General features: G+C 39.9%; 1 protein-coding gene across 5 annotated transcripts in view; it reads right to left on the reverse strand.

Moving 5' to 3' along the window:
• Window positions 1-567: 567 nt before the first annotated feature.
• TXNDC8 (thioredoxin domain containing 8 (spermatozoa)) overlaps window positions 568-26,247 on the reverse strand; it is a 34,659-nt gene continuing 8,979 nt past the window's right edge. The window contains exons 3-6 of one of the 5 annotated variants that reach the window (XM_011954600.1): window positions 25,782-25,841; window positions 22,733-22,798; window positions 1,574-1,639; window positions 611-673 (exon numbers count right to left, since the gene is read on the reverse strand). In XM_011954600.1, coding sequence (XP_011809990.1) covers window positions 611-673; window positions 1,574-1,639; window positions 22,733-22,798; window positions 25,782-25,841 — 255 coding nt within the window. The other 4 variants (XM_011954601.1, XM_011954604.1, XM_011954603.1 and 1 more) reach the window with 4 other exon arrangements.

Genomic DNA, 26,247 nt, shown 5'->3' on the forward strand with positions numbered 1-26,247 from the left:
AAACACAAAAATCAGCCAGGTGTGGTGGTGTCTGCCTGTAATCCTAACTACGCGGGAGGCTGAGGTGGGAGAATTACTTCAACCTGGTAGGGAGAGGTTGCAGTGAGCCGAGATCATGCCACTGTACTCCAGGTGGGGCAACAGAGCAAGACTGTCTCAAAAAAAAAAAAAAAAAATTGATACATTGGTGAAGGATTTTGTACCATAAAAAATGGCTGAATGGGGGGAGGCTTTCATATACTCAAACTGCACGAAGGCATTAAGGCATTTATTTGTTCCTTGACCACTGGGAAGAATTGGATCTTTGCTAATCTCTGGAAAATCTTGACAAGCTGTGCAGAACCTCTCTTGTGAAGGTCATAAAAACACTACTCAAAGAGTGTGCTCAGAGCAAGTGGGAAGGTCAAGTTGGAGAATGGAAATGACACAATCTCTGATGATGCAACAGTTTTTAGCAATTGTACAGTGAGATTGCATTATGGTATTCAACCAGTAATGCATTAGGAGAGAGACCAATAGAACATGACAATATTTGCTGGAAATAAAAACACAAACACATTTGCTCTTGCGTTTTAAAGTATCAGAAGTATATTTCATCTTGGAGATCAGCTTACATTAATTCTTGAATCTTGGCTTCCAGTTGTTTAGCATCAGCTCCACTAAATTCAAAAATCTGTTCACAAATGCACAAAGGTGAAACATTTATTGATTCAAGTACTGTGAAAATGTTGAGGCTTTAAGGAATTTTATTCCTGATTGAAAAGTTAATCTTACTCATTTCCATCATTTGCAGGACACTTTAAATATAAATACACATTGAACACATTAAATTCATAATATTTTCATATTTGGCATCCTTTCAAAATTACTTATGCTAAAACTTTGCCAGATCTCTATAATTCTCCATAATATTCCTTTAATCTAAGATCTAAAACATATAATGATGCTGGAAATAAACAAACTCCATCATTGGAACTTCTCAGAGCTCTTATATATTGGTATTGAGGATTTGTTAATTAATATACACAATCTCTTGAAATCAAGTGGCTTGGGATTTGTCATTCCCTGACTTCTCCCCATGTAAGAGTATTAGAATTCGTTGATTCTAAGAAGCACATGTTTTTTTCAAACGTTTACATCTCTGAATCAGAATGCATTTCATAGTGGATGGTATGTTACATTTCACTTGAAACACTTTTTAGTGGTATATAAAATAATAATACATCTTTTGCAAGTGTCTTATGTTTGAAGAAAGATGGAATTCAAAGACTTTAGTACTAAATATATTACGTGGTTGAAGAGAAGGAAGAGTGTGAGGTTGGGATTAGGTGAAAACTTGAGTTCCCAGTAAGGGGGTGGTTGAGCCACCAGGAATGGTGTTAGGACTTTGGGGCAGGGGCTAGAAAAGTCTAGAACTAACTTTAGTGCCTAGTGTGCTGCAGGCCAAAACCATCCCCACATAGAAGGCTTCTGCTTCTCCAGGCAGCAGCATTCTGCCTGAGTGTGTCATTATATTTATTCCTTCAAAGTAAACCCCAGATTTGTAACTCTACCTTGATCCCATTTCACTTACCGGGTTGCTCATGAATCCACTTCTATAACAGCAAATCATTCTTTTGATTCTTGAGAATAGGGTTACCTAAGTGTGGAGGCAGAATTTCATAATTTATCTGAGTTGCCTGGTTTGTAACTATCTCCCCTATAACTAGTTCTTTTGGCCTTGGCCATGGGAGGCAGGTGTCAGAAAGGATCTGCAAAAGTTTCTCTTTGCTAAGAGTTAGGTGGCAGCTGGATGGTGGCTCTGGGGCATGAAGGACAGTTCATAATCCTCTGTGAAATCTGAGGTCAGAGCTCATGCAGAGATAAGAACTCCTGGTGGGAACATAGGCAGGGCTTGGCTACCTGAATGACCAGACTTGGCAGGAAGCATGATAAATTCATTTTGCCTGTTTTTGGACTTTTAAAGATGGATGGCCAGGTGTAGTGGCTCACGCCTATAATCCACGCACCTTGGGAGGCTGAGGCTGGTGGGTCACTTGAGGTCAGGAGTTTGAAACCGACCTTGCCAACATGGCTAAACCCTGTCTCTACTAAAAATACAAAAATTAGCCAGGTGTGGTGGTACGCACCTGTAATCCCAGCTACGTGGGAGGCTGAGGCATGAGAATCATTTGAACCCAGGAGGTGGAAGTTGCAGTGAGCCACAATCACGCCACTGCATCCCATCCTGGGTGACAGAGAGAGACTCTTGTCTCAAAAAAAAAAAAAGAGTATGGTGCACTGATTCCAATGTAATTGTTTTTAAAAAATAGAGAAAGGAAAGATGGAATTCTACAATGTGTATTCTTCTGTGTCTGGCATCTTCCACTCAACAGGCTGTTTATGAAACTTACCTGGATAGTGTCAATACAGTCATTTTTCAGTGTTTCTTTGGTATTCCATTGCGTGAATGTAACACAGTTTATCCATTTTAGCTATGACAAATAGTGCTACTGTGGATGTTCTTGTCCATATCTTTGCAGGGATATCTTTGTGGGCACGTAAGCACTGATTTCTGCTTTAGCTAAAAGTGGGATTGTGGGTTCTGCTTCAGTAGAAGCTACCCCACAGTTTTCGAAATTATACTGCACGTATTTCCTTTTCTTTCCCTTCCTTCCTTCCTTCCTTCCTTCCTTCCTTCCTTCCTTCCTTCTTTCTTTTTCTTCCTTTCTTCTTCTTCTTTCTTTTTTGACAGTCTCTGTCATCCAGTTTGGAGTGCCACAATCTCAGCTCACTGCAACCTCAGCTCACTGCAACCTCCGCCTCCTGGGTTCAAGCGATTCTCCCACCTCAGCCTCCCGCCACCACTCCTGGTTAATTTTTATGTTTTAGTAGAGATGGGGTTTCACCATGTTGGCCAGGCTGGTCTCAAACTCCTGACCTCAAGTGATCTGCTCATCTCAGTCTCCCAAGGTGCTGGGATTACAGGCATGAGCCACCATGCCTGGCCTGCATATATTTTCAATTTATACTCTACCAGCAAAGGATGAGTGTTCGAGCTCTAGCTCTGCATCCTTGATGACACTTGATATTGCCAGTCTTTTTCATGTTAACAATTCTGGTGGCTTTAGGTGACAAGTTTGCTACCAAATTCCATATGTTTTACCTTGGTCAGCTTTCACCTGACTTTAACAATGGCTATATAACTTGTGTCTTTTGGTCTCCAGTCTTGTGCCACTTAGGTCCTTTCTCATCCCTGAAGCTCAAAACCACAAATCCAGGCATTCCATCCTTCTTTGTAAACATCTTCAGTTTTTCCCCATCACCATACAATCCAAGCTTCTTCCAAGATCTCCCTAATTTTGTCCTGTCTCCCTCCCCATTGCTCCTTGCCATAAACCCTGAGCTCAGATCCATTTGTTCATTTAACAAATACTTAATAAGTGCCTACTATGAGCCACACTTACTGTGACAAAACTGACAAAATCCTCTCATGAGCTTCTCTGCTAGTGATAACTTTTTACTGTTGTTGTGTTATTATTCAAAGAATTCCTGACATATACCCATGTTATTTTATAACACTGCTTCCTGTCATCTTTTCTCACTTGCTAATCTTAACCATCCCTCAAGATGGTTTAAGTAACTCATGGAGCCTTCCTTGAACCTTTTCTGTGTGATCCCATAGTACTCTGGGCATCCCAGTATTAATGACTTTTTGTCATCTTTCTTTCCCACTACACCAAGGATGAAGACTGTACCTGAAATTTTCCTCCATATATTATTTCTTTATGTATTTTAGAGATGAGGTCTCGCTCTGTCACCCAGGCTGGAGTGCAGTGATGCAATCATAGTTCACTGCAGTCTTGAGCCCCAGGGCTCAAGTGATCCTCCCACCTCAGCCTCCTGAATAGCTAGGACTACAAGCATGCACCAATACACTGGCCTTTTTTTTTTTTTTTTTAAATTTGTTGTAAAATTTAAAGGTCTTGGCTTGGCGTTGTAGCTCATGCCTGTAATCCCAGCACTTTGCGAGGCCGAGATGGGCAGATCACGAGGACAGGAGATTGAGACCATCCTGGCGAACACAGTGAAACCCCATCTCTACTAAAAATATAAAAAATTAGCCAGGCGTGGTGGCGGGCACCTGTAGTCCCAGCTACTCGGGAGGCTGAGGCAGGAAAATGGCGTGAACCTGGGAGGCAGAGTTTGCAAGCTTGCAGTGAGCCGAGATTGCACCACTGCACTCCAGCCTGGGCAACAGAGCAAGACTCAGTCTCAGAAAAAAAAAAAAAAAAAAAAAATTTAAAGGTCTTGCTGTGTTACCTATGCTGGTCTCAAACTCTTGGCCCCAAAAGATCCTCCTCCTTCCCCTCCCAAAGTGCTACAGTGCTGCGTTTAAAGGCATAAATCACTGTGCCTGGCTTTATTGTTTTAGTATCTAATCTAGTAGATACTTCATACAGAGTGTACACCTTACACAGAGTAGGTGTACCATTGATGACTGTAAGCCTGTGTTGAGCTAAGTTTCAGCAACTAGGTATTACCTGACTTATTCTATCTTTATCTTGTTGCCAAAGAGAAACGTTACATTCATGTCTCCCTATCCAACACTGGGCTTTGCATATAGGAACTTAATAGGTGGAATTAATGGATAAGGAGCAACTTACTGATAAGAGCTTATTTCACCAATAGCTTTCTTTTGAAGAGAGATGTATGCAAGGCAAATAATTTAATTTCTGCCCGAAGTGTTGTGATAGGAAAATAAATAAATCTTGGGGTTCCCAAATCACTAAGCTAAAGGGAAAAGTCAAGCTGGTGACTGCTTAGGGAAAACCTGCCTCCCATTCTCTTCAAAGTCATCTCTCCACTCACTGAGATAAATGCATATCTGATTGCTTCCTTTGGAAAGGCTAATCAGAAGCTCAAAATAATGCAACCATTTGTCTTTTATCTACCTATGACCTCAAAGGCCCCTCCCCGCTTCAAGTTGTCCTGCCTTTCCAGACCAAACCAATGTTCATCTTATATATGTTGATTGATGTCTCATATCTCCCTAAAATGTATAAAACCAAGCTGTGCTCTGACCACCTTGGGCACATATCACCAGGACCTCCTGAGGCTGTGTCATGAGCACGTGTTCTGAACCTTGGCAAAATAAACTTTCTAAATTAACTGAGACCTATCTCAGATGTTTGGGGTTCACATTTGGCAACCACAAAGGGATTCTGAGTGGAGGTACCCCTGACCTTTGGCAAATCTCCTATTGGTGCTTGATACCAGCATGAGCTAACTTTATGGCTCAAACCCATAGGACAATTTGCTGAGGCCTGGGAGCACCCCACTCCAGAGAATCCCCAATCTCCCAACATTTGGTCAAGATCTAAAGTTTATTTTGCTGTACAACTCCCTCTTTTGGAGTTTTACTTGCTTCCAACAAGGAGGGCAAGATTTCCTGCTTTCATGATGATGGAAGGCAGTGATCCTGAGTCTGAGGTTGCTCCCAATAAGGTAGGAGACCACCCCTCATATCATCTTATGTCCAATTTCTGCCTCCAAAGAAAGAAGAGTAAAAACTAAAAGGCAGAAATGAAATCTACGGGCAGACAGCCCGGCACCACACTCTGGGCCTGGTGGTTAAAGACCGACCCCTGACCTAATCGGTTATGTTATCTATAGATTACAGACATTGCATAGAAATGCACTGTGAAAATCCCTATCTTGTTTTGTTCCGATCTAATTACCAGTGCATGCAGCCCCCAGTCACGTACCCCATGCTTGCTAAATCGATCATGACCCTCTCACATGCATCCCCTTAGAGTTGTGAGCCCTTAAAAGGGACAGGAATTGCCCACTCGGGGAGCTCGGCTCTTGAGACAGGAGTCTTGCCGATGCCCCCAGCCAAATAAACCGCTTTCTTCTTTAACTCAGTGTCTGAGGAGTTTTGTCTGCCACTTGTCCTGCTACACCAACAGGGAAGACAAGTTTGATTTTTTTCCTGCTTCTTCAGCCCAAGACCCAACCCTAGGTGAGTAGCTGAATTTGGGTTTTGTCTTGGCTAAAGTTAACAACCAACTGATCTTAAGTTCTCCTTACCATTAGTGTGCTCAGAGATCACATTGTTGTTTTGTTGCTGTTGTTTGTTCTTTTCTTTCTCCCATCAGATTTGACCTACTCTACCTGACTTGGTCAAACCTGAGTGAGAATTCCAAATTATAGATAACAAGGCCTCTCTAATTTGGCTAAAATTCCTCACAGCTGCAAAAGCAGGAAAACAAAACAGAAAACCATGCACTTGGTTTCTGTGTTTGCTTCCTGTCTTTTTTAAAAAAAAGTTCTTTCATTTACTTTTCTTCTACCACATACCTCCTTCCTCTTTGCCACCTGCAGTACTAAAAAAATCTAGAGAAGGCTTCTAATGATTTGAACCTCTAAAGACTTCAGAACGAAGGTGCCACTCACCCCTTTTGAGGTGTTCTGTTTTCTTCATGGAGTTTCAAGAGTCATGGGCATTCTTCTTAGGTCTAAAGCTCTATTTTCCTGTATTGCATGACCCCACCTCTTTGACTTTGTGAATACCGGAGATGACCTTGTACTGTGAGAGGTTTTGACCTTGGCGTGTGTAATGGCAAACGAGAACTACAAAGTTAGGGATGGCTGAGCACAGTTTATAGGAAGTGGTCTTGGCTGTTATTTTATTTTTTCTCCTAGGCAGTTGTTGTTTAAGAATCCTAATTCTAGTTCAGATATGCATTCTAAAGGATCTTCTCCATTGCTTTTTCTCTGAAAATTAATCTTGATTTGGCTTGTCTGTGTGTATTTGGTTAAGAGACTGAATATTCTTAGCTCTGAAGAGAAACAATATTTGCTCCTTCCAGCTGAAAGGTGCCCCCGGGTGACCGAGGCCTTGACCGAGGTGTCTGGGGGCTTGACCTCCCCACAAGGTGCAGCAACCTTACAGGAAAATCCCTAACAAAAATTAATTTTATTCATTTATTTGAGATGGAGTCTTGCTCTGTCAGCCAGGTTGGAGTGCAGTGGCATGATCTCAGCTCACTGCAACCTCTGCCTCCCATGTTCAAGCAATTTTCCTGCCTCCGCCTCCCTAATAGCTGGAATTACAGGCATGCACCACCATGCCTGGCTAATTTTTGTATTTTTAGTAGAGACAGAGTTTTACCATGTTGACCAAGCTGGGCTTGAACGCCTGACCTCAGGTGATCTGCGCATCTTGACCTCCCAAGGTGCTGGGAGTACAGGCATGAGCCACTGCTCCTGGCCCAAAAATTAATTTTAAAAAAAGCTCATCCAGGAAACACATGTAAGGGCTGATTACCCAGTGTTTGAGCCCTCTCAGAGATAATAGACCTCTGGAGAGAGAAACTGAGGCATGTATGAGGGTAGAAACAACTCAGTGGTGACACACTGTGGAGTCCTGCTTACAAGCAACACACATCGAGTCATCATACAAAAATTCTAGGCCACAGCTCAGTTCCTTTTATTAAGAAAAAGAAGTGGAAAACCAATAATCTAAGTTCCTTATTAATAATCTCAGTTCCTTTTATTAAGAAAAAGAAAGTGGGAAACCAATAATCTAAGAATGAGAAGAAAATAAGACAATGACTCCCCTTTCAAGCACTACGTAGGTTTTATGGCACCTCTACTTGCCAGAATTTATGTGAAATGGAAGTAATATGGTCTTTGTGTACATTCACATTAAGGAAAAAAGAGTCCTAGGGTCCATCTGCAAACCATAGAGTTCCTAAGTTATAGGATCTTTGTGTGTGTGTGTGTGTGTGTCTGTGTGTGTGTGTGTTGGAAAGGCCTTTATAATTTCTATAATTTTTTGCTTAATTGGTAATTAAATCCATTTTAATTTCCCTCTAGCACATCAGACATTTTCTCTCCATACTTTATGACGTAAATTTTGCTGATTTTCACCTGAGTTGTTTCCTTTACTATGCAAATTTAAGGCCATTTAGCTGACAATTGTCTAGGGTAGTGAAACAGGTTATCAAGAATTTGAAAGTCTAAGATAGGGAAAAAAAGGGTCTTTATGAATCTACAAGATGTACTTCTATTGGCATGCCTAATACATCTATGTATTTATGTGTTATGTTCCACAATGTTTCATTCCTGAAAAAATATAAAAGAGCTCTAATTAATTGGCTTAAGAAAATAAAAGCACTTGAATCAAATACTTTATCAGGAAAAAATAAAAGACTAGTCAAATGCTTTTTCAAGTTTATGTAACTTATGTAAAATCTTTAATAAATAAGCCAGCTTTAAAATTATTGGAAACGTAATATTAGAAATGTCTTAAGAATTGCCAGCATACATTTTTGTTTGCATTTATTAATCAAGCAATTTCATACTTATCCCTGCTAAACACTGTAAGGTGTCAAAAGTTGGCATAGAGGTTACAAAACTATAAACCCAGACCAAAACAGAATGATGTTTGCTTGTGTAATTTTTAATAAATAAGACATTGATCTTGGTTTAATGAAAATAGTTACATCTTCAATTTAGTAAATTCTAATATTTTGGCTTCAGGCAGTCTAGTCCACAGGCAGTAAGGTTTGTTTTAGGAAAGGACTGTTATCATCTTTGTTTCAAAGCTAAACTATAAACTAAGTTCCTCCCAAAGTTAGTTTGGCCTCTGCCCAGGAATGAACAAAGACAACTTGGAGGTTAGAAGCACGATAGATTCAGTTAGGTCAGATCTTTTTCACTGTCTCAGTTATAATTTTGCAATGGTTGTTCCATAACTTTAAATGATGACTATTGCAGTTTACATAAATAATCTAGGTAAATGATTACAATAATTAGGTAAATACAATGGGAAAAATACTTGTAGACAAACTCATCATAATTTAGAATCTAAAATTATATTAAATTAAATAATAGATATTTCATTATTTGGGTATTTTTCAATAAAAATATGTTGTAGGAAAAGATTCTTTCTTAAAGAAAAGAAGTGTGTCCTTTTTAAAAAGGTGAACAAATTTTGTCTAATTCAAAGCTTATTTAAAGATTATGTATAAAACAAGGTAAAAGAAACCAGGAAATAAGAGCGATATAAAGAAAGTTACAAAAATAAAGACATATATATATATATATATATATATATACACACACACACACCTGTATATATATATGTGTGTGTGTATATATATGGATATAGTAACCTAATTTAACATTTTTTTTGAGATGAAATTTCACTCTTGTTGCTCAGGCTGGAGTGCAGTGGTGCTATCTCGGCTCACCGCAACCTCTGCCTCCCAGGTTCAAGCGATTCTCCAGGGAGAGGTGAAATATTCATGAATATCAAGCAGAACAGGAGTTATCTGCATGGACTGAACTAAAAAAAAAACTGAAGTAATATTTTTGACTTTTTCTTAAAATGTTGCTCATCCTTTGTATTGTTTTAAGGCATCAAGGAAACTTTTGCTCTATTGACAGCTTTTAACAATTTAGTATACTCCTATGAACAACATTTGTAGCATATTTGTTTTTCTCTACCTGATTTCTCCAGAATTTGAAAACTATTTTTGAATATTCTTAACTTATGGCAATACAGTTATGGCATAAGTGCAATAAGAACCTGTTTTCATTTGTAACAGGACACAATTGGAGAAACTGGTTATTTTACAAAGGCTTTGGAATGGTGTGCTTTCCCTTAAGGAATCAAATTTGACTTATGGAAACAATAAAAGACCCTTGGGAAAACTGGCCTCATACCATGTCTACACAGTTCCTGTACAGGATTACTGACCTGTGTAAGTAAAGAATGTCACTTTCTGACAGACCCAGGAGCCCCAAATTTATCTTGGAACCTCAAGAGGAGAGGAATTCCCCCAGCCCATAGGCATTTGATAGTACAAATCCATCTATGGCTGGGCTCAGCTTTTAAAAAGTCTTATCTGAGATTCTTTCTATGGAACAAAGTTCCATCAAAGTCAATTTAAAAGCCTATGTAAAAAAAATTATTCTTGCTGCACTGTATACAAATACTCAGTCCAAGTATAATAAAGCAAATCAGTTCTATCATGATTTGTCTTTAGTAAAAATGGGAACCTGGAGAGAGAAAATTATGTTTCAAAAAAGATAGTACGATTGTTGTTAGATTCTAGTCTTGCCTAATGTTTTTCCATTTATACTATTTTCTGCAGTTTGGACTGAATTCTAACTTCTGTTGGCTACAAGTCTTTTTATTTTGTTTTGTTTTTGAGACAGAGTCTCGCTGTTGCCCAAGCTGGAGTTCAGTGGCATGATCTTGCAGTCCCAGCTCACTGCAACCTCTGCCTCCCAGATTCAAGCGATTCTACTACCTCAACCTCCCAAGTAGCTGGGATTACAGGTGCCCGCCCCCTCATCCAGCTAATTTTTGTATTTTGGGTGGAGACAGGGTTTCACCATATTGGCCAAGCTGGTCTCAAACTCCTGACCTCAGGTGATCTGCTCACTTTGGCCTCCCAAAGTGCTGGGATTACAGGTGTGAGCCACCATGCCTGGCCCTACAAGTCTTCAAAATAATGTTTCAATTTTTTTCTTATCTTTCCTCCCATTTTTCCTAATTTAGAGTCACTGAAAACTAAGCTGTGCTTTTTTAAAGCTCTGCAAACTGAAGCTAGACAATTTAAACTTCAGAAGAAAATAACAGCAATCTATTTACATACATAAGCCACTTTCTGAAGTCCATGTGTGGACTTCAGAGTAATATGACTTAGGCTGGACACAGTGGCTCACACTTGTAATCCCAGCACTTTGCGAGGCTGAGGTGGGCAGATCACCTGAGGTTAGGAATTTGAGACCAGCCTGGCCAACACGGCGAAACGCTGTCTCTACTAAAAATACAAAAATTAGCTGGGTGTGGTGGCACATGCCTGTAATCCCAGCTACTTGGGAGGCTGAGGCAGGAGAATCACTTGTACCCGGGAGGTGGAGGTTGCAGTGAGCTGAAACCGTGCCACTGCACTCCACCCTGGGTGACAAGAGCAAAACTCCATCTCAAAACAACCAACCAACCAACCAAAATGGAGTAATATGGCCTATACAAATTTTCCAGGATTGTTCTTCTCTTTGTTGTTGTTCTTCTCCCTTCTTCCCCCTATTTTCTTTTCATAGGATGTGAGACTTCACAAGCTGCTAAAAATAAACTTTCCTAATAACTTGGTACCTACCTGTCTAGCAGTAAACCATCCCAGCCATGAGAGATCAGACGAAACCTGAGACCAGAGACTCATTTTCTTCTAAAATGATTTCTCCAAAAGGTTTTTAAGTAAAAAAGGGGGTAAATGTGAAAGGAAAATAAATCTTGGGACCCCAAAATCGCTAAGCTAAAGGGAAAAGTCAAGCTGGGAACTGCTTAGGGGCAAACTGCCTCCCATTCTATTCAAAGTCACCCCTCTGCTCACTGAGATAAATGTGTATCTGATTGTCTCCTTTGGAGAGGCTAATCAGAAATTCAAATAATGCAACCATTTGTCTTTTATCTGCCTATGACCTGGAAGCCCCCTCCCCACTTTGAGTTGTCCTGCCTTTCTGGACCAAACCAATATTCATCTTACATATGCTGATTGATGTCTCATGTCTCCCTAAAATGTATGAAACCAAGCTGTGCTCTGACCACCTGGGCACATGTCATCAGGACCTCCTGAGGCTGTGTCACAGGTGGGCATCCTCAAACTTGGCAAAATAAACTTCCTAAATTAACTGGGACGTGTCTCAGATATTCAGGGTTCACATTGTTTTCTCATTTTATTCTGATGCTGGGTTATGCCTCTCAAAGGCATGCTCCACTCTGAAGTATAAGGCAGCGAGTTTACTTCTCTCTCCTCACTTCTCATGCACAACCCTAGTAATAACTGCTAATGAAAATTATAAGCTCTGGTTTGCTGAGACCAAGAGAATGGGGTGTGGTTGTCCATACATAATAGAACCAGCTAAGCTCAGTGATCAGTTTTTAAGTCTTTTATTATGAACATTTTCAAACATCCACAAAAATAAAATAATAAAGTAAACCCTCCTATCCCCTGCATTTGCCCAGAGGCAGGTTTTGTTTTGTTTTGTTTTGTTTTTGAGATGGAATTTTGCTCTTGTTGCTCAGGCTGGAGTGCAATGGCATGATCTTGGCTCCCTGCAACCTCCGCCTGCTGGGTTCAAGTGATTCTCCTGCCTCAGCCTCCCGAGTAGCTGGGATCACAAGCACCCGCCACCATGCCCAGCTAATTTTTGTATTTTTAGTAGAGACAGGGTTTTGCCATGGTGGCCAGGCTGGTCTCGAACTCCTGACCTCAGGTGATCCACCCGCCTCAGCCTCCCAAAGTGCTGGGATTACAGGCGTGAGCCACTGCACCCGGCCCAGGGGCAATTTTTTTTAATGCCAAAGACATTCATCATCTACAAAAATTCTAGTATTGCTGCTGCAAAATGTGAAGGGGCTGGAGACAGTGGTCCCCTCCTCACAAATGGACTTCTGAGAGTACCAATTAGACTTTAGAGTCTGACTAATGACACACTCAAAGGATAATTGTAACAAAATACCTTGGCCAGTTGATATGCAATTTTGGTTTTGATCCTCCTGCCTCAGCCTGCCAAGTAGCTGGGACTACAGAAGCCTGCCGCTATGCAGGGGGTTTTTTTGGCGGTGGGGAGGGGGTTGGGAGGGCAGGCTGAGGAAGTGTGTGTACAATATAATTTTTTTTTTGAGACAGAGTCTTGCTCTGTCACTCAGGCTGGAGTGCAGTGGTTCGATCTTGGCTCACTGCAACCTCTGCCTCCTGGGTCCAAGTGATTCTCCTGCCTCAGACTCCTGAGTAGCTGAGATTATAGACATATGCCACCACATTCAGCTATTTTTTTTTGTATTTTTATGAGAGATGAGGTTTCACCATGTTGGCTAGGCTGGTCTCGAACACCTTACCTCAAGTGATCTGCCTGCCTCAGCCTCCCAAAGTGCTGAGATTATAGGTGTAAGCCGTTGTGCCTGGCCTGTACAATATAATTTTATAATTTATAATGATATTCTCTGTTTATTGAAAGAGGAGTTTATTAAAGCATTAAATGGTATGAATAAGATGCAAAGGATATGTCTAATAAAAATTTTTAAAATTCCTCTACCTTCTGTGGAGCGATGGGCGACGTTAATTACTGTTTGATCCTATCTGGGTCCCTTTCTCTGACTCCTCTCCACCCATCTGTTCCCCAGAGCCAGCTGCATCACGTTGCAGGTATTTGGACACTTCCCCTTTGACTTTCACAAGACTCAAGGCAGGCTTTGCAACTGCAAGGGGCTTGATTAAAGTTTTTGGAGGAACCAAATAAAAATCAAGCAAGCAGCTTGAATTTATATGCACTTGAATTCAAGAACAAGAGCCTATAAAAACAATGTTAATTTTTTTCCTTATCTATACTGGCCTCCTCCTCAACTTGTTCTAGTAGTGCGATATCAGAAAAATACAAATTTACTTTCATTTTCTTGTAGCTGATTTAGAAACTCTGCTTACAGATCTGATTCTTTGAGCATTGGTGGCATAAATAATGCAAGAGTGCTTTCTTCTGTGTTAGGGGTTGACAAGCTTTTTTTGTGAAGGGTCAGATAATACCAGTTTTAGGCTTTGCAGGCCATTTGGTCTCTGTTGCAACTACTCAGACTTGCTGTTGTGACGCTAAAGCAGCTAGTGACAATTCATAAACAAATGGGCATGGCTGTGTTCCAGTGAAAGCTTATTTACAAAAACAAGTGGAGGGTCAGATTTGTCCCTCGGAATGTTCACCAACTCTTTTTTTTTTTCGCACTTTTTTTCTTTTTATTATACTTTAAGTTCTAGGGTACATGTGCACAATGTGCAGGTTTGTTACGTAGGTATACATGTGCCATGCTGGTTTGCTGCACCCATCAACTTGTCGTTTACATTAGGTATTTCTCCTAATGCTATTCCTCCCCCACTCCCCCAACCCCCTGACAAGCCCCGGTGTGTGATATTCCTCGCCCTGTGTCCATGTGTTCTCACTGTTCAACTCCCCAACTCTTATTCTGTGCCATCAACTGAAGTTGTTGAGGCTTCATGCAACTGCCTAAGAGCCAGGTACTCAGTACAATGTGGCTTTCTGTGGAAGGACAAAAGCGTGTGCATCTAATGTCGTGGGAATTCACCTCAAGCTACACCTTGAACAGGGAAACTGATTTTGGACTCTGGCCAGAGTAGATGTCATTTTTCCCGTTACTGGAAGTGTGAGGCGAAACTTTATTCTCAGGGATAAACGTGGTTTGGGGGCCATTCCCTTCAATGGCTCATATACTTGTTCTCATGTTTCCACGGGAAAATCTGCTCAAATGCTCAGTATTGAGAAAATATGCCTGTTTCCTATATCCCTTCACTTACTTCTCCCCACGTTTAGAGGTGAGCTTATCTGTTAAGCTGACACAAAGGAATGAACTTGTGCCTATCCTCTCTCCTGTTGGGGATGCTCTGCTCAAGAGAAAGGTATGCTCTCTTCCCACTGTCTTTCTGCACAACACATGGGAAGTGGGCCCTAAACTGCCCAGATAGATCTGGAAGGCCATCATACTCTATCCTCCCTTTTGGGGCTTGACAGTTGTGCAAAGCAACAATACCTCTTTTACCTGCACAGGTAAGTTTCTTCTTTGTAGCCCCAGATTCTCCCACAGGTGGGCCAACTTAACATCTAGGCTTTAAGGGAATAGTAGAAAGTCTGTTGACATAGATCCCAGTCACATTCTTCAGTGAGCTCAGTGTAGAGGCATCGTGACTACTTATAATAAAGGTGATATTGTGATTAGCCACATGACTCCTTGGGAGAAAAGAGTTAATGCAGCAGGTCTGGTTGTTTTCTTCTTGTGTGTCTCCAAGGGGACTATGTTTGACCCTTCACCACCCCCTCAGAAATTTGGCACTGCAAGTGTTCTTTGTGTTAGTGATTGATGACTTTGTTATATATTCCTGGAGGGATGGACCATGCCATGCTGTCATGTCAACTTACTTTGCATACACATCAATATTGATGATATGCCCCTGGTTTTATTGTTGGGGTTCTGAGTTTCTATTGCCATGTCCTGTTGTGTAGCAGTGGTTGCACAAGATATGTGTGTGTGACAACTACTCCCCTATTTCCACAAAGAGCTCAAAGTGGTGTCCCTAAGTAGGGCCATACCACATAGGTACCTGAAGTTCATTGCTAGAGAGAGGGCATTCCTACGTATCTGACGAGGAAAGACATCAGAAGCCTCTGCTGGACCTATCTGGACTCCATCAATGCATATCTTTTTTTTTTTCTTTTTTTCTGCTGCTTTTACTCTGTATTCTTTGCTGTACTAAATCTTAGCTATGAATGTAACTTGTGGTTGGGTCTTGTAAGTCCTTCTGGTGAATCACCAAACAAATCACTCCTATATTTCAGCAACTTAAAATTCAGAGGAGAAGAACAGGGTAGGGACTGGGGTAAAAAATTTAAGGGGTAGCTGCCAAAAACTCAGTAATCAAGATAAATATTATTTTAATAAGTATTATATGAAAATATTAAAACCCAATGCAAAACATCCATGATGAACAAAATATCAAAATCTTAAATATCAAAAATTTAAATAATGATAAGATTTAATCATATACTTGTCATATCCTGACTTGCTTGCTGCACCCTAATCCCTGTCCAGGGGAAGAGACACACATGAGACTTTCAAATTATCAAATTGTCAAAGCAGAGAGCAGCATGTTTAGCAATGGTGCCAAAGGTTGCTAGATGTTTCTAAGTAGCTACTACACTTTGCCCACTTTTGTTCCATCTCACTTAGTTCTTGCCTCCCTCCAGTCAATCTCTACCAGTGCATCAGCTGTTTATGGAGCTGATAGGAACCCCTTTTAGGGATCTGCACCCTACAGAGTCCTGTACGTGAGACATTTCTTTTTTTTTCTCATGCAGAACATCTCTGTGTGTAACATAGTCCTTGACAGGTTAAATATCATTGGGTAGGCAACTCCTGAATGCTAAGATGACTTAGCTTAAATGGATGTCGTAGTTATTCAAAGAGCCTTAGAGGTCTCTCATGAACTTTATTTCTAAATTTCTATTTATTTATACATTTTCAAAGAGATGGGTGTGCACAGCTAGATCCTGGGACTCTAATGATAACTACATCTTCTAGTATTTACCAAATCCAGTGCTAGGTACTTTAGATACAATATCACAAATTTTCCCAACAGTTGTTTAAAGATAGGTGGTGTCCCCATTTCACAGAGAAGGAAACTAAGCCCGAAGGTGGTTATGATACATTGTCACTAATAAGAGGCAGACCTGGGGCTCAATCTGCAGTTGTCTGACTCTATAGATGCCAAAAACTTGCTGAAGATGCTCTTTTGGGCGATCAATCAAACACTGTGTTTTATGAAGTTGAACAGAGAGAATTTGGGAACGTGATTCTCCAGGCACCAACATCTTCCTCAAAAGTATCATTTCACCTTAATGTCCCTACTTGGCCCTTGAAGACACGGAGTGTGTGACCTTTGCTTCCAGTTCTTTGCTGTACTAAATCTTAGCCATAAATATAACTTGTGGTTGGGTCTTGTAAGTCCTTCTGGTGAATCACCAAACAAATCACTCCTATATTTCAACAACTTAAAATTCAGAGGAGAAGTACAGGGTAGGGACTGGGGTAAAAAATTTACTAGCATACCATGGTATCACCTACTTGAGACTCTTTTAATTCCTGTACCTACTTTAAGGAATGTGCTGTTGAAATGACTTTCATAATCTCAGCAAGAGCCCTGCAGTTCATAAACATAAGGGCACAAGCTTCCTCCCACTTTATATGATAGCTCAGTCTAGCAGATGGGTTTTTCTGAATTATTCATTTGTGACTAACTTGTTTAGTAGCATCTATGTATCATATCCCATCTCTCTTATGAGTGAACCTAAGTGCTTTGGGAAACTATTTTATTCTATAATCAAAGAATGAAAGATGGAGTCAACTTTTGATGGCTGGCTTATATTTAAGCAGTTGCCCCAAACTTGCTATTTCTTGATTTCTGTTTCCCTACTCCGTAGACATACACCAGCCATGAGTGATATAGTTTGACTGTGCCCCCATCCAAATCTCATCTTGAATTGTAGCTCCCGTAATTCCCATGTGTCATGCGAGAGACCCGGTGGGAGGTAATTGAATCATGCAGGTGGGTCTTTCCTATGCTATTCTCGTGATAGTGAATAAGTCTTATGAGTGTCCGATGGTTTTATAAAAGGGAGTTCCCCTGCACACACCCTCTTGCCTGCCATCATATAAGGCATCCCTTTGCTTCCCCTTTGCCTTCCACCATGATTGTGAGGCCTCCCTGGCCATGTGGAGCTATGAATCAATTAAACCTCTTTCCTTTATAAATTACCTAGTCTCAGGTATGTCTTTATTAGCAGCATGAGAACAGATTAATACAATGGGTCTACAACCAAAGTTATTCACTTTGAGGACCCATTGATAGGCTTCAGAGGGTCACTGAATATCCTAGTATTAGCTGCACATTTTAGTTTATGTGCCTATGTTCTTTTGTCTGGATGGAGACAGTTCATAGCCTTTATTAGATTTTAAGAGGGTCTATAAATTCAATTTATGAACAACTTACAAGATTATACAGTTTAATATTCTGGTTACAAAAACCAGACAAAGTTTTGGGTCCCTCATCTGGAAGAAACCACAGGAATGATCTTATTCACCACAATTAATCTTCCTGAAACATGGTGTGATGTCCTAGATAAAAACACTAAGGAGTACAGCAGGAAGGAATAAGCTCCCATGTTATTTATTACGTGGAATTTGCTTAGGCTCTTCTTTGCCCTAGAACTATGACATAACTTCAGCCACTGCTTATATTGCATCCCTGCCAGATGTTCAATCTCTGCATGAAAACTTCAGCAACCAGGGAATGCCCATCATCTGCCATTGTCCTAGGTCATTGTATATAGCTTCATTTGTTTTAGTTTTTTCAAGTTCTATTTTATTGATGTTTTATATACTTTGAAAATAATTGAAATGAGCTAGAATCAAGGGCAAGAAAAAAATAATGAAACCATTCAAGGATGTTGCAGTGTGGGGGTGGCTGATAGGGAGTGCCAGGAAACTGCTGGTAAGGGAGATTACTGTGTCTGAGCAGAGGAGGCAATCCTGAGATTCTTGGCAGCAATGGCAAAAAGAGAAGCGCAAGGGATTGCCTAATTTTTCTGATCCAACGAAGAGAAGAGAGCCATGTTTTCAAGGGAGGTGAGTATTCTCCTAACTCTTGTGTTCTGGGAGAAATTATCGTAAAGCTTTTTATACAATGTACATTTAAAAGGGTATAATGGACAAGTGGCTTTTTGCCAGATGTTTTACCAGAAATGTAAGACATTTCTTGTAAGAAGCCTTAATAGGAACTGGACTCTAGGTTTTATTTTTTAAAATAATAAAATACACACAGTACTTAACTGCTTCAATAAGTCAGTTTTCAGTTGTGCTGTCCCAGATAAAAGAGAGGAGCACATTTATGGAGGTGCTCCTCAAAAAAATGCATTTGGTTTTTCTTGACCCATCAGGAAAACAGTGGATGTTCAGGGACACCTTCCTAGTCAGTTCTATGAAAAATAAAATAAAATAAAATAAAAATGTATAGGAATATGTCTTTTTGGCTGGCTATCCAAACCTGGCTTCTCTGGTTCTAGTGACTTTCCTTGCAGGTCACTGTTAGGTGGGACCAGGGGAGAGTTTCAGAGGTGTCATGACATAACTGCAACTCTGGAGGCAATGCGGAAGTGGGGACCTCACTGACCCTGACAGTGCTGCTCAGATACCAAATCCTGCAGGCTGAGTCACAAGAGGTAAACGATTTGTAATACTCTCTCTTTAGGATCTCCTCCTCATTTTTGTGTCTTTTGCATAGAAAATTGATATTCTTTGTCAAATGGAGTCAGTATTACAAATTTTTCTGGAGGTTTTCTAATGATATCTAAATTGATCCAGGTATGAGTCTGTCAAAGATATGATTACAATGTACACAACGTTTAGAAGTAGACTCATTTATATAATGTGACATAAATGGTCCAAGTTTCTTTTTTTTTTAAACTTCATAACCAGGATGATAAGTTACTAATATTCAATGAGAAATTGAATCCTCAATAAAACTTCTTTAGATATGAGCATCCACATTATAATCAGAGGCTTGCTGGGTGACCCTGGAATTAGAATATGGGAGTGTAAATCATCTTAATGACAGTGCCAGCCATTCAGTTCAATTTGTTTTCTAATAGCTGCCTGGCAGAAAATTCAGATTTGAGATCTTTAGTGATCTCTGCAATGCAGGATCTATCAATTCAAAAGAGATATGTATCCATTAGAGACCAGTTAAGATATAATTGTTTATAAGTATCCTCTCTCCCCAGCTTATTGAGGGCACTTCCATCTCCATACAGAATTGAGACCAAGCAGGGCCATGCCCTTCCTCAAAAGCATAGCTTGGATTGGTTCAAGAGCTTAGACACATAATCAGTTGAGAACTCAGAGTCTTGTGTCATCATAGAATGGAGTAAAAACTGTTGAGTGGCAGCAGCCACCAAACAATATCAATAGCAGAAGGAATAAAACCAGAAAATTATACTGAACTGGAGAGAAACTTGCCCTGAATCAGACTGGTACCAGGACAGAATCAGGAGGTGAGGTTGAGCTGGCAGTGGGATGCAGGGAAAAAACAGAAGCATTAATTCATTAATTAATTCATTCACTCATTCATCACACACATGGTGAGTATTTTCTATCCACTTGGGATTCTTCTAGACACTGAGCTTTCAAATCAGACATGACCTCCTTCAGGTACTTGGACTAGTATGAGAAAAATACATCAAGATCTAAGTTAAACAGAGAACGGCTTGGAGCAGTAGATTGGGTCAAAATTATGGAGAAACTTGAATGCCAGCCTTAAATACGATGGTTTAGCCTTGATTATATAGGCAATGGAGGGGGAGTGCATCACATGTTAAAAAAAGGGATGCTGCACAGAGAGCTGTGCACAAATCTGGAGACAAGAACAGAGCTATAGTGCTAAGTTGAGGGTAAGGAGAGGGCATTGCAATTGTCTCAGTAAAAAAGTATTTATAGCTGGAACTTGAAGTAGGAATGACATTGTTAAAGGATAGAGGTAGAATGGGAAATGGATTGAACCAAAAAGATAGGTATCCAAAATGGATATATTTGACTGCTAACAGGAGGTAAGCCAGAGGAGAGCATAGGGAGGGATGAGAGATAAACTCAAAAGAGAAGAATGTTTCCAGAATATAGAAGCTCGTTAGTTAATGGTACTTCTGTGTAACAAAGGAATCAAGAATTGAGAAATGGCTATTTAAATTAGGTGCAGGGAGATCCTTGGTGACTTTAGGAGGACAAATAGATAGATGAGGGAATGAGTGGAAAATGAGAATTAGAAACTGTAAATATATTCTACTCTTTTTAACAATACACCATGAAATGAAGGAGAGTAGCCTGGGAGAACACCAGATATATTCATCAGAATTTTTTTGGTTGCAAGTGACAGAAAAACCAACCCATAGTTTATATAGCTGAAGAATCTATGGGGATAGTGTAGGCTTCAGGCATGGATAGATTCAGGGTACAGTCAATGCTATTAGTACCTCTTGGCTTGACTCTGTTTTCTTCTATATAGTAGATTCATTTTCAGGTTTTATATGGTGACAAGCTGTTTGCTTCGGACTCATATCTTCCCAAATTCAAATCCAGTGATATCAAAAGAGAAGGTTATTTACCTAGCTGCTTAAGCAAAGTCCTGAAATTAGCTCTGATTTGACTTGGATTGGCTTGACTGGAGTCAAGGGTCCATTTCTGATGGGGATGGAGTTCACTGGTTGGTGAAGGCCTGGAGATGGAGCCCTAAGGAAGCACATGGGATAAGAATACGAAAGGGAGTGGTTCCTGGGAGGAAAATCAGAGTACTATTAATAGAGAATGGATGCTGGGTGCCAAAAAGAGGTGTCTAAACTCCAAGTTTTAAAGAGAGTAGCTGATGGATAGAGGCCTGAAGCAGAAGGTAGGGAACGCAATCAAGCTGCACGGATGAAACTGATTTTGAAAGGAGGAAGCATTCTCATTTCTGAGATGGGAGTGAAGGAGAATATAACAAAAGATGGTATGTAGACAATTGGACATCTAAGTCAGGTAAGTTGAGGGAGCATATGTTAAATAACTTTAGTTGTCAAGTAAAAATCCAATTGAGGGAATGTGTAGTGTTATTTAAAAAAATAATTTAAATATATTGCACTAGCTGTATTACAGAAAATACTTAGACATTGAAGATAAAATTCTGCAGCTAGCATATCCAATGTTTTCATTCTTTACACTGCAGACATAATTTTTACAAAGCTTAAGCATGAATTTTGCTTTAAATTATTCTTTATAACTTTTTTTTACTTGCATCCTATTTCATGGAGTAGATGTATCAGAATTCACTTAATCTTTTTACTTAAAGACATTGAGATTGCTTTCATTTTTTAAAATTAGATATAGTGCTACAAATATTATTATATACTTAGCTGTTTTTTTTTTTTTTTTCCCTTGAGGTATTTCTGTAGCAAAAGTTCCCAGGAATGGGGTAATTGTGTAAAATGGAATAAATGTTTTGTGTCTCCTACATATGTTTGCAAAATCACCTTTTGAAAAGTATGGAAAATTGCCAGTGGCCCTGGCCATATAAGAAAATACTAGTTTCCACCAGGCGCGGTGGCACGTGCCTGTAATCCCAGCACTTTGGGAGCCCGAGGTGGGTGGATCACTTGAGACCAGGAGTTTGGGACCAGCCTGGCCAACATGGTACAAAACTTAGCTGGACGTGGTGGTTCTTGCCTGTAATCCCAACTACTCGGGAGGCTGAAATAGGAAAATAGCCTGAACCCAGGAGGTGGAGGTTGCAGTGAGCTGAGATCGTGAGATCATGCCACTGTTCTCCAGCCTGGGTGACCTTGCAAGACTCTGTCCCCCACCAACCCTGCCAAAAAAAGAACAAAGTGCTAGTTTCATAACTTGCTGAGTATTTTAGACATTTTATTCCATTAATATTTTTAAGATAACTAACATAACACAGTAAGCATTTAATGCCAGGGTGGGTCTAAACACCTGTCATGTTAATTCATTTAATTATCACACCAACCCTATGAGGGGAAAATTTATTATGATCCATGTATAAATAGGGAAACTAAGATATAAACAGATTAAATACACTACTCATGGCCCTACAGCTAGGAAGTGCTAGAAGCAGTATGTGAACCATGGGAACCTGAATCCCGAGCCTGTGTGCTCAACTACTGGGCAATATTGCTTTGTGATAGCTTTTGGTTAGCATTTTCTCAAATGTTGTTTACAACTTGTATACATTTGTGTGAGAATTTCAGAATGTCTTTCTCTGAAAGATTCTTTCTTGATGGTTTTGCCCCAGTGTAGAGATAGCAGTGGGAAAATACTTATGGACTCGGATACCTCAGATGGTCTGAATGGGGAGATTTATTAATAAGTCATACATGTTTTAACCCTTTGTAAAGTTGTGTGTAAAGTTGTTGTATGTAAAGTACAACATACTTATATGCAAATAATTATATTGCTAAGCATTAAAAATAAATGTAGTTGTTTCATCCACCTAGGATAGCCAGGCTTTTTTGAGGGGTTCTGATGGTTCTATAATGTAACTCAACCCTGCTGGTTACCATGGAAACATACCTTCTGGCTTTTCTTGAACATCTGAAATGTGGGTATTGTTTTGATGTGACAAGTTTCAGCGAGCTCCTGGGAAAGCAAAGAAATGGCATGAAGTTATGGTATTTCTGTCCTCTCCCTGTACTAAGCATGTTATTTGGTAACTTCTCAGGAGGCATGTCTAAAATTCCAAGGACACCTGACACTTTACAGACTCTACTGCTGTGAACTTTCTAACATTCCTCCAGGAGTGTCACAATGATTGACATGAAATGATTGATAGAAAATGGTTGTTACGGCATTCCTGGGCTTTTTCATCTCATAGAACAAGGAGGTGGGTAAGAGATGGAGGCCACAACAGAATAGATGCTTAATAACAAAATGAGGTGCATTTGAAGGACCTTGTGAAAGAGTACAGAGGGGCCCCAGTGGAACTCAATATCAGAAGAGCTTATTGCAAAAATAGAAAAGAGTAAACAAATCTTTATAACTCTACTTGAAATGTGGAATGCATCCTGATCTACCATTTTAAGTAAGGCTTATACATATCTTTCTTTTAAGTCCTTCACTGCCCATCTTTGTGAAAGATTTGGAGCCAAAATATGATAAAATATGCCAGAATCCCAATTGTTTTAATCTATTCCAAACTACTTTCAAATGTTAGTTTTTGTTTTTCTTGTTTAGGAGTCAAAAGAAAATTAGTCACTCACAGGATCAACAGAACTGGACATCTCTCTCTAATATACCAATCATTTTATTGGCATTAAATCTCTTGCCCTGGTACTCACAGCACGCGCATGTGCGCGCACACACACACACACACCTGAACACACACTGTATTATAATTTTTCATGACCACACAATGATAACAACTGATACATAAATTACCATTAGACAATTATGCATTTTGTTTTTACCTTAAAAGACAATGAGCTCTAATCAAAAAGCCAGACAATAACACAGCTTGGCAAGGATGTGGATAAATCAGAGCTCCCATACATTGCAGGTGAGAATGTAAAATGGTGCAACTGCTTTAGAAAACAGTTTGTCAGTTCCTCAGAAAGTTAAACACAAAGTTAACATATTACCCCCAAATTCCAATCCTGGATATAAACCCAAGGGAAATGGAAATTTTGTTTACACAAAAATTTGTACACTAATGTTTATACCATTTTTTTTTTTTTTTTGAGATGGAGTTTTGCTCTTGTTGCCCTGGCTGGAGTGCAGTGGCATGATCTAGGCTCACTGCAACCTCTGCCTCCCAGGTGCAAGTGATTCTTCTGCCTCAGCCTCCCAAGTAGCTGGGATTACAGGCGTGCATCATCACGCCCGGCTAATTTTTGTATTTTTAGTAGAGATGGGGGTTTGCCACGTTGGCCAGGCTGGTCTTGAACTTCTGGCCTCAAGTGATCCACCAATCTGGGCCTCCCAAAGTGCTGAAATTACAGATGTGAGCCACTGTGCCTGGCCAAAGTACTGATATGTTCTATAACATGAATGCACCTTGAAAATGTATGCAGTGAAAGCAGCCAGTGATTAAAGACCACATATTCTATGATTCCCTTCATAGGAAATGTTCAGAATAGCAAATCTGTTTTGCTTGCTGTGGATTTATGGTTGCCTAGGATTTGGGAGTGGAGGATGGAGAGAATTTGGTGTAACTACTAAAGGGTATAGTGTTTCTTCTTGGAGTGATGAAAGTGTTCTAAAATTGATTGTAATGATGATTGCACAACTCTGTGAATATAGAAAAGGTAAAGAGATAGTCATCCTAGCTGTGTATTCTGAATTTATAGGTTATGATTCATCCTAAAGGGCAATTAAACACTCACACTTTAATGAAGCTTGAAGGAAATGGAGAAAGGGAACTTCTATTATGCTCTGGGCACCATGTCATTTATTTAATGTATTTTATATCATTTTATCTTTGGTTAAGTATTATTATTCTGTTTTACAAATGAAGAAACTGAAGTTTATGCAGGTTGAACTACAGTGGGTCACAAAATCATTAAAGGGCAGAATGATAGATATCACTTTTTTCATTCTAAAGCTCAAATGCATTCTAACATGTGGATAGGCCATCTGTTGGTATCTTTCATCATTATAAATTAACATGTTAAAAATAATAATTTTGTAGAGATGTTGTGTGTATTAATAAGACACACTTTGAGGTCATGGGGGTTGATTATTTTTTGGGGGGATGGGATGAGGAAGGATGTCTCCAGATACAAGAAGAAGGGATTTCTGGGAATTTCTTTTGGTGTGTCAAAAAAAACACACAAAAAGCATAAGATATAGCAAGAGAAAAACAAAATATATTAAGATGTCTGTAAGGCACTGAGTTAGGTTTTAGAAATTGATTAACAAGGCCAGGTGTGGTGGTTCACACCTCTAATCCCAGCACTTTGGGAGGCTGAGATGGGTGGATCACCTGAGGTTGGGAGTTCAAGACCAGCCTGACCAACATGGGGAAACCCCATCTCTACTAAAAATACAAAATTAGCTGGGTGTGGTGGCACATTCCTGTAATCCCAGCTACTTGGGAGGCTGAGGCAGGAGAATTGCTTGAACCCAGTAGGAGGAGGTTATGGTGAGCCAAGATCGAGCCATTGCACTCCAGCCTGGGCAACAAGAGTGAAACTCTGTCCCCCACCCCCCAAAAAAAGAAATTGATGAACAATCCATCACAGGGATGAAAACCATCTTTCACCTCGAGCTCAACTTTAACAGATTTCTATTGTCTCCCTAGAGCAACTCTGCTGAGGAGGATTCTGGGGCAGAGCCCAGAGCAAGTGGTGAAGAAAGCTGGGATTGATTAGTGAGGCCTGCCACAGCTTAAGAGGGGAGGGGGTATCAGGAGAGCTCACCGTTTTTTGCTAATCTTTTTTTTTTTTTCTTTTAAGTAATACAAAACATACAAGTGTAATGAGGAAGTTTACTGTAGCTTATCAGAAAAAATGTGAAATTCTACTTGATTTTAAATTGATCATGTATTAATAATTACTGAGACAGTGCTATTCATTACAATGCGTTTGGATTTTGAGTATGTGCATGGAAGATTTAAGATTCTTACCGGAGAATTGTTCACATCCACATTAGCAAAAAATACATTTTGGTATTTCACAGACATTGCCTTCAAAATAAAAAATAAATATTTCTCATTAGTTTGATGTTAATATTAAAATATACATTGGAAGTGTCTTTTCAGTAGAAATGAAGAAATGAACAAAAAGGCTGTTAAAGAGGACTAAGCATCATTCTGACATTTCACTACAGCCTGGAGCCTGAAGCATCAAGTCAAATACCAGATGATGCCAAGGTCAGATGATGTAAGGACCAGTGGCAGAAGCAGAGTCAAAGAACCAAACTGAAGATTAGAGTTTCGAGGTTGGCAAAGAAATAATGGAATGTTTGTGGTCGGTCCAGACTTACCTTGTGGGGTGCAGGAAGGGATAGTAGAGTGGCTTTCTCCTGGAAGAGCTGTCGGAGGAGTCTGTCTTCAGTGATCTTTGAGATACAGCTCTCTGAGCCAAACTCTA

The sequence above is a fragment of the Colobus angolensis genome, unplaced genomic scaffold, assembly GCF_000951035.1.
Source record: "Colobus angolensis palliatus isolate OR3802 unplaced genomic scaffold, Cang.pa_1.0 Scaffold386, whole genome shotgun sequence".
Lineage (NCBI taxonomy): Eukaryota > Metazoa > Chordata > Mammalia > Primates > Cercopithecidae > Colobus > Colobus angolensis.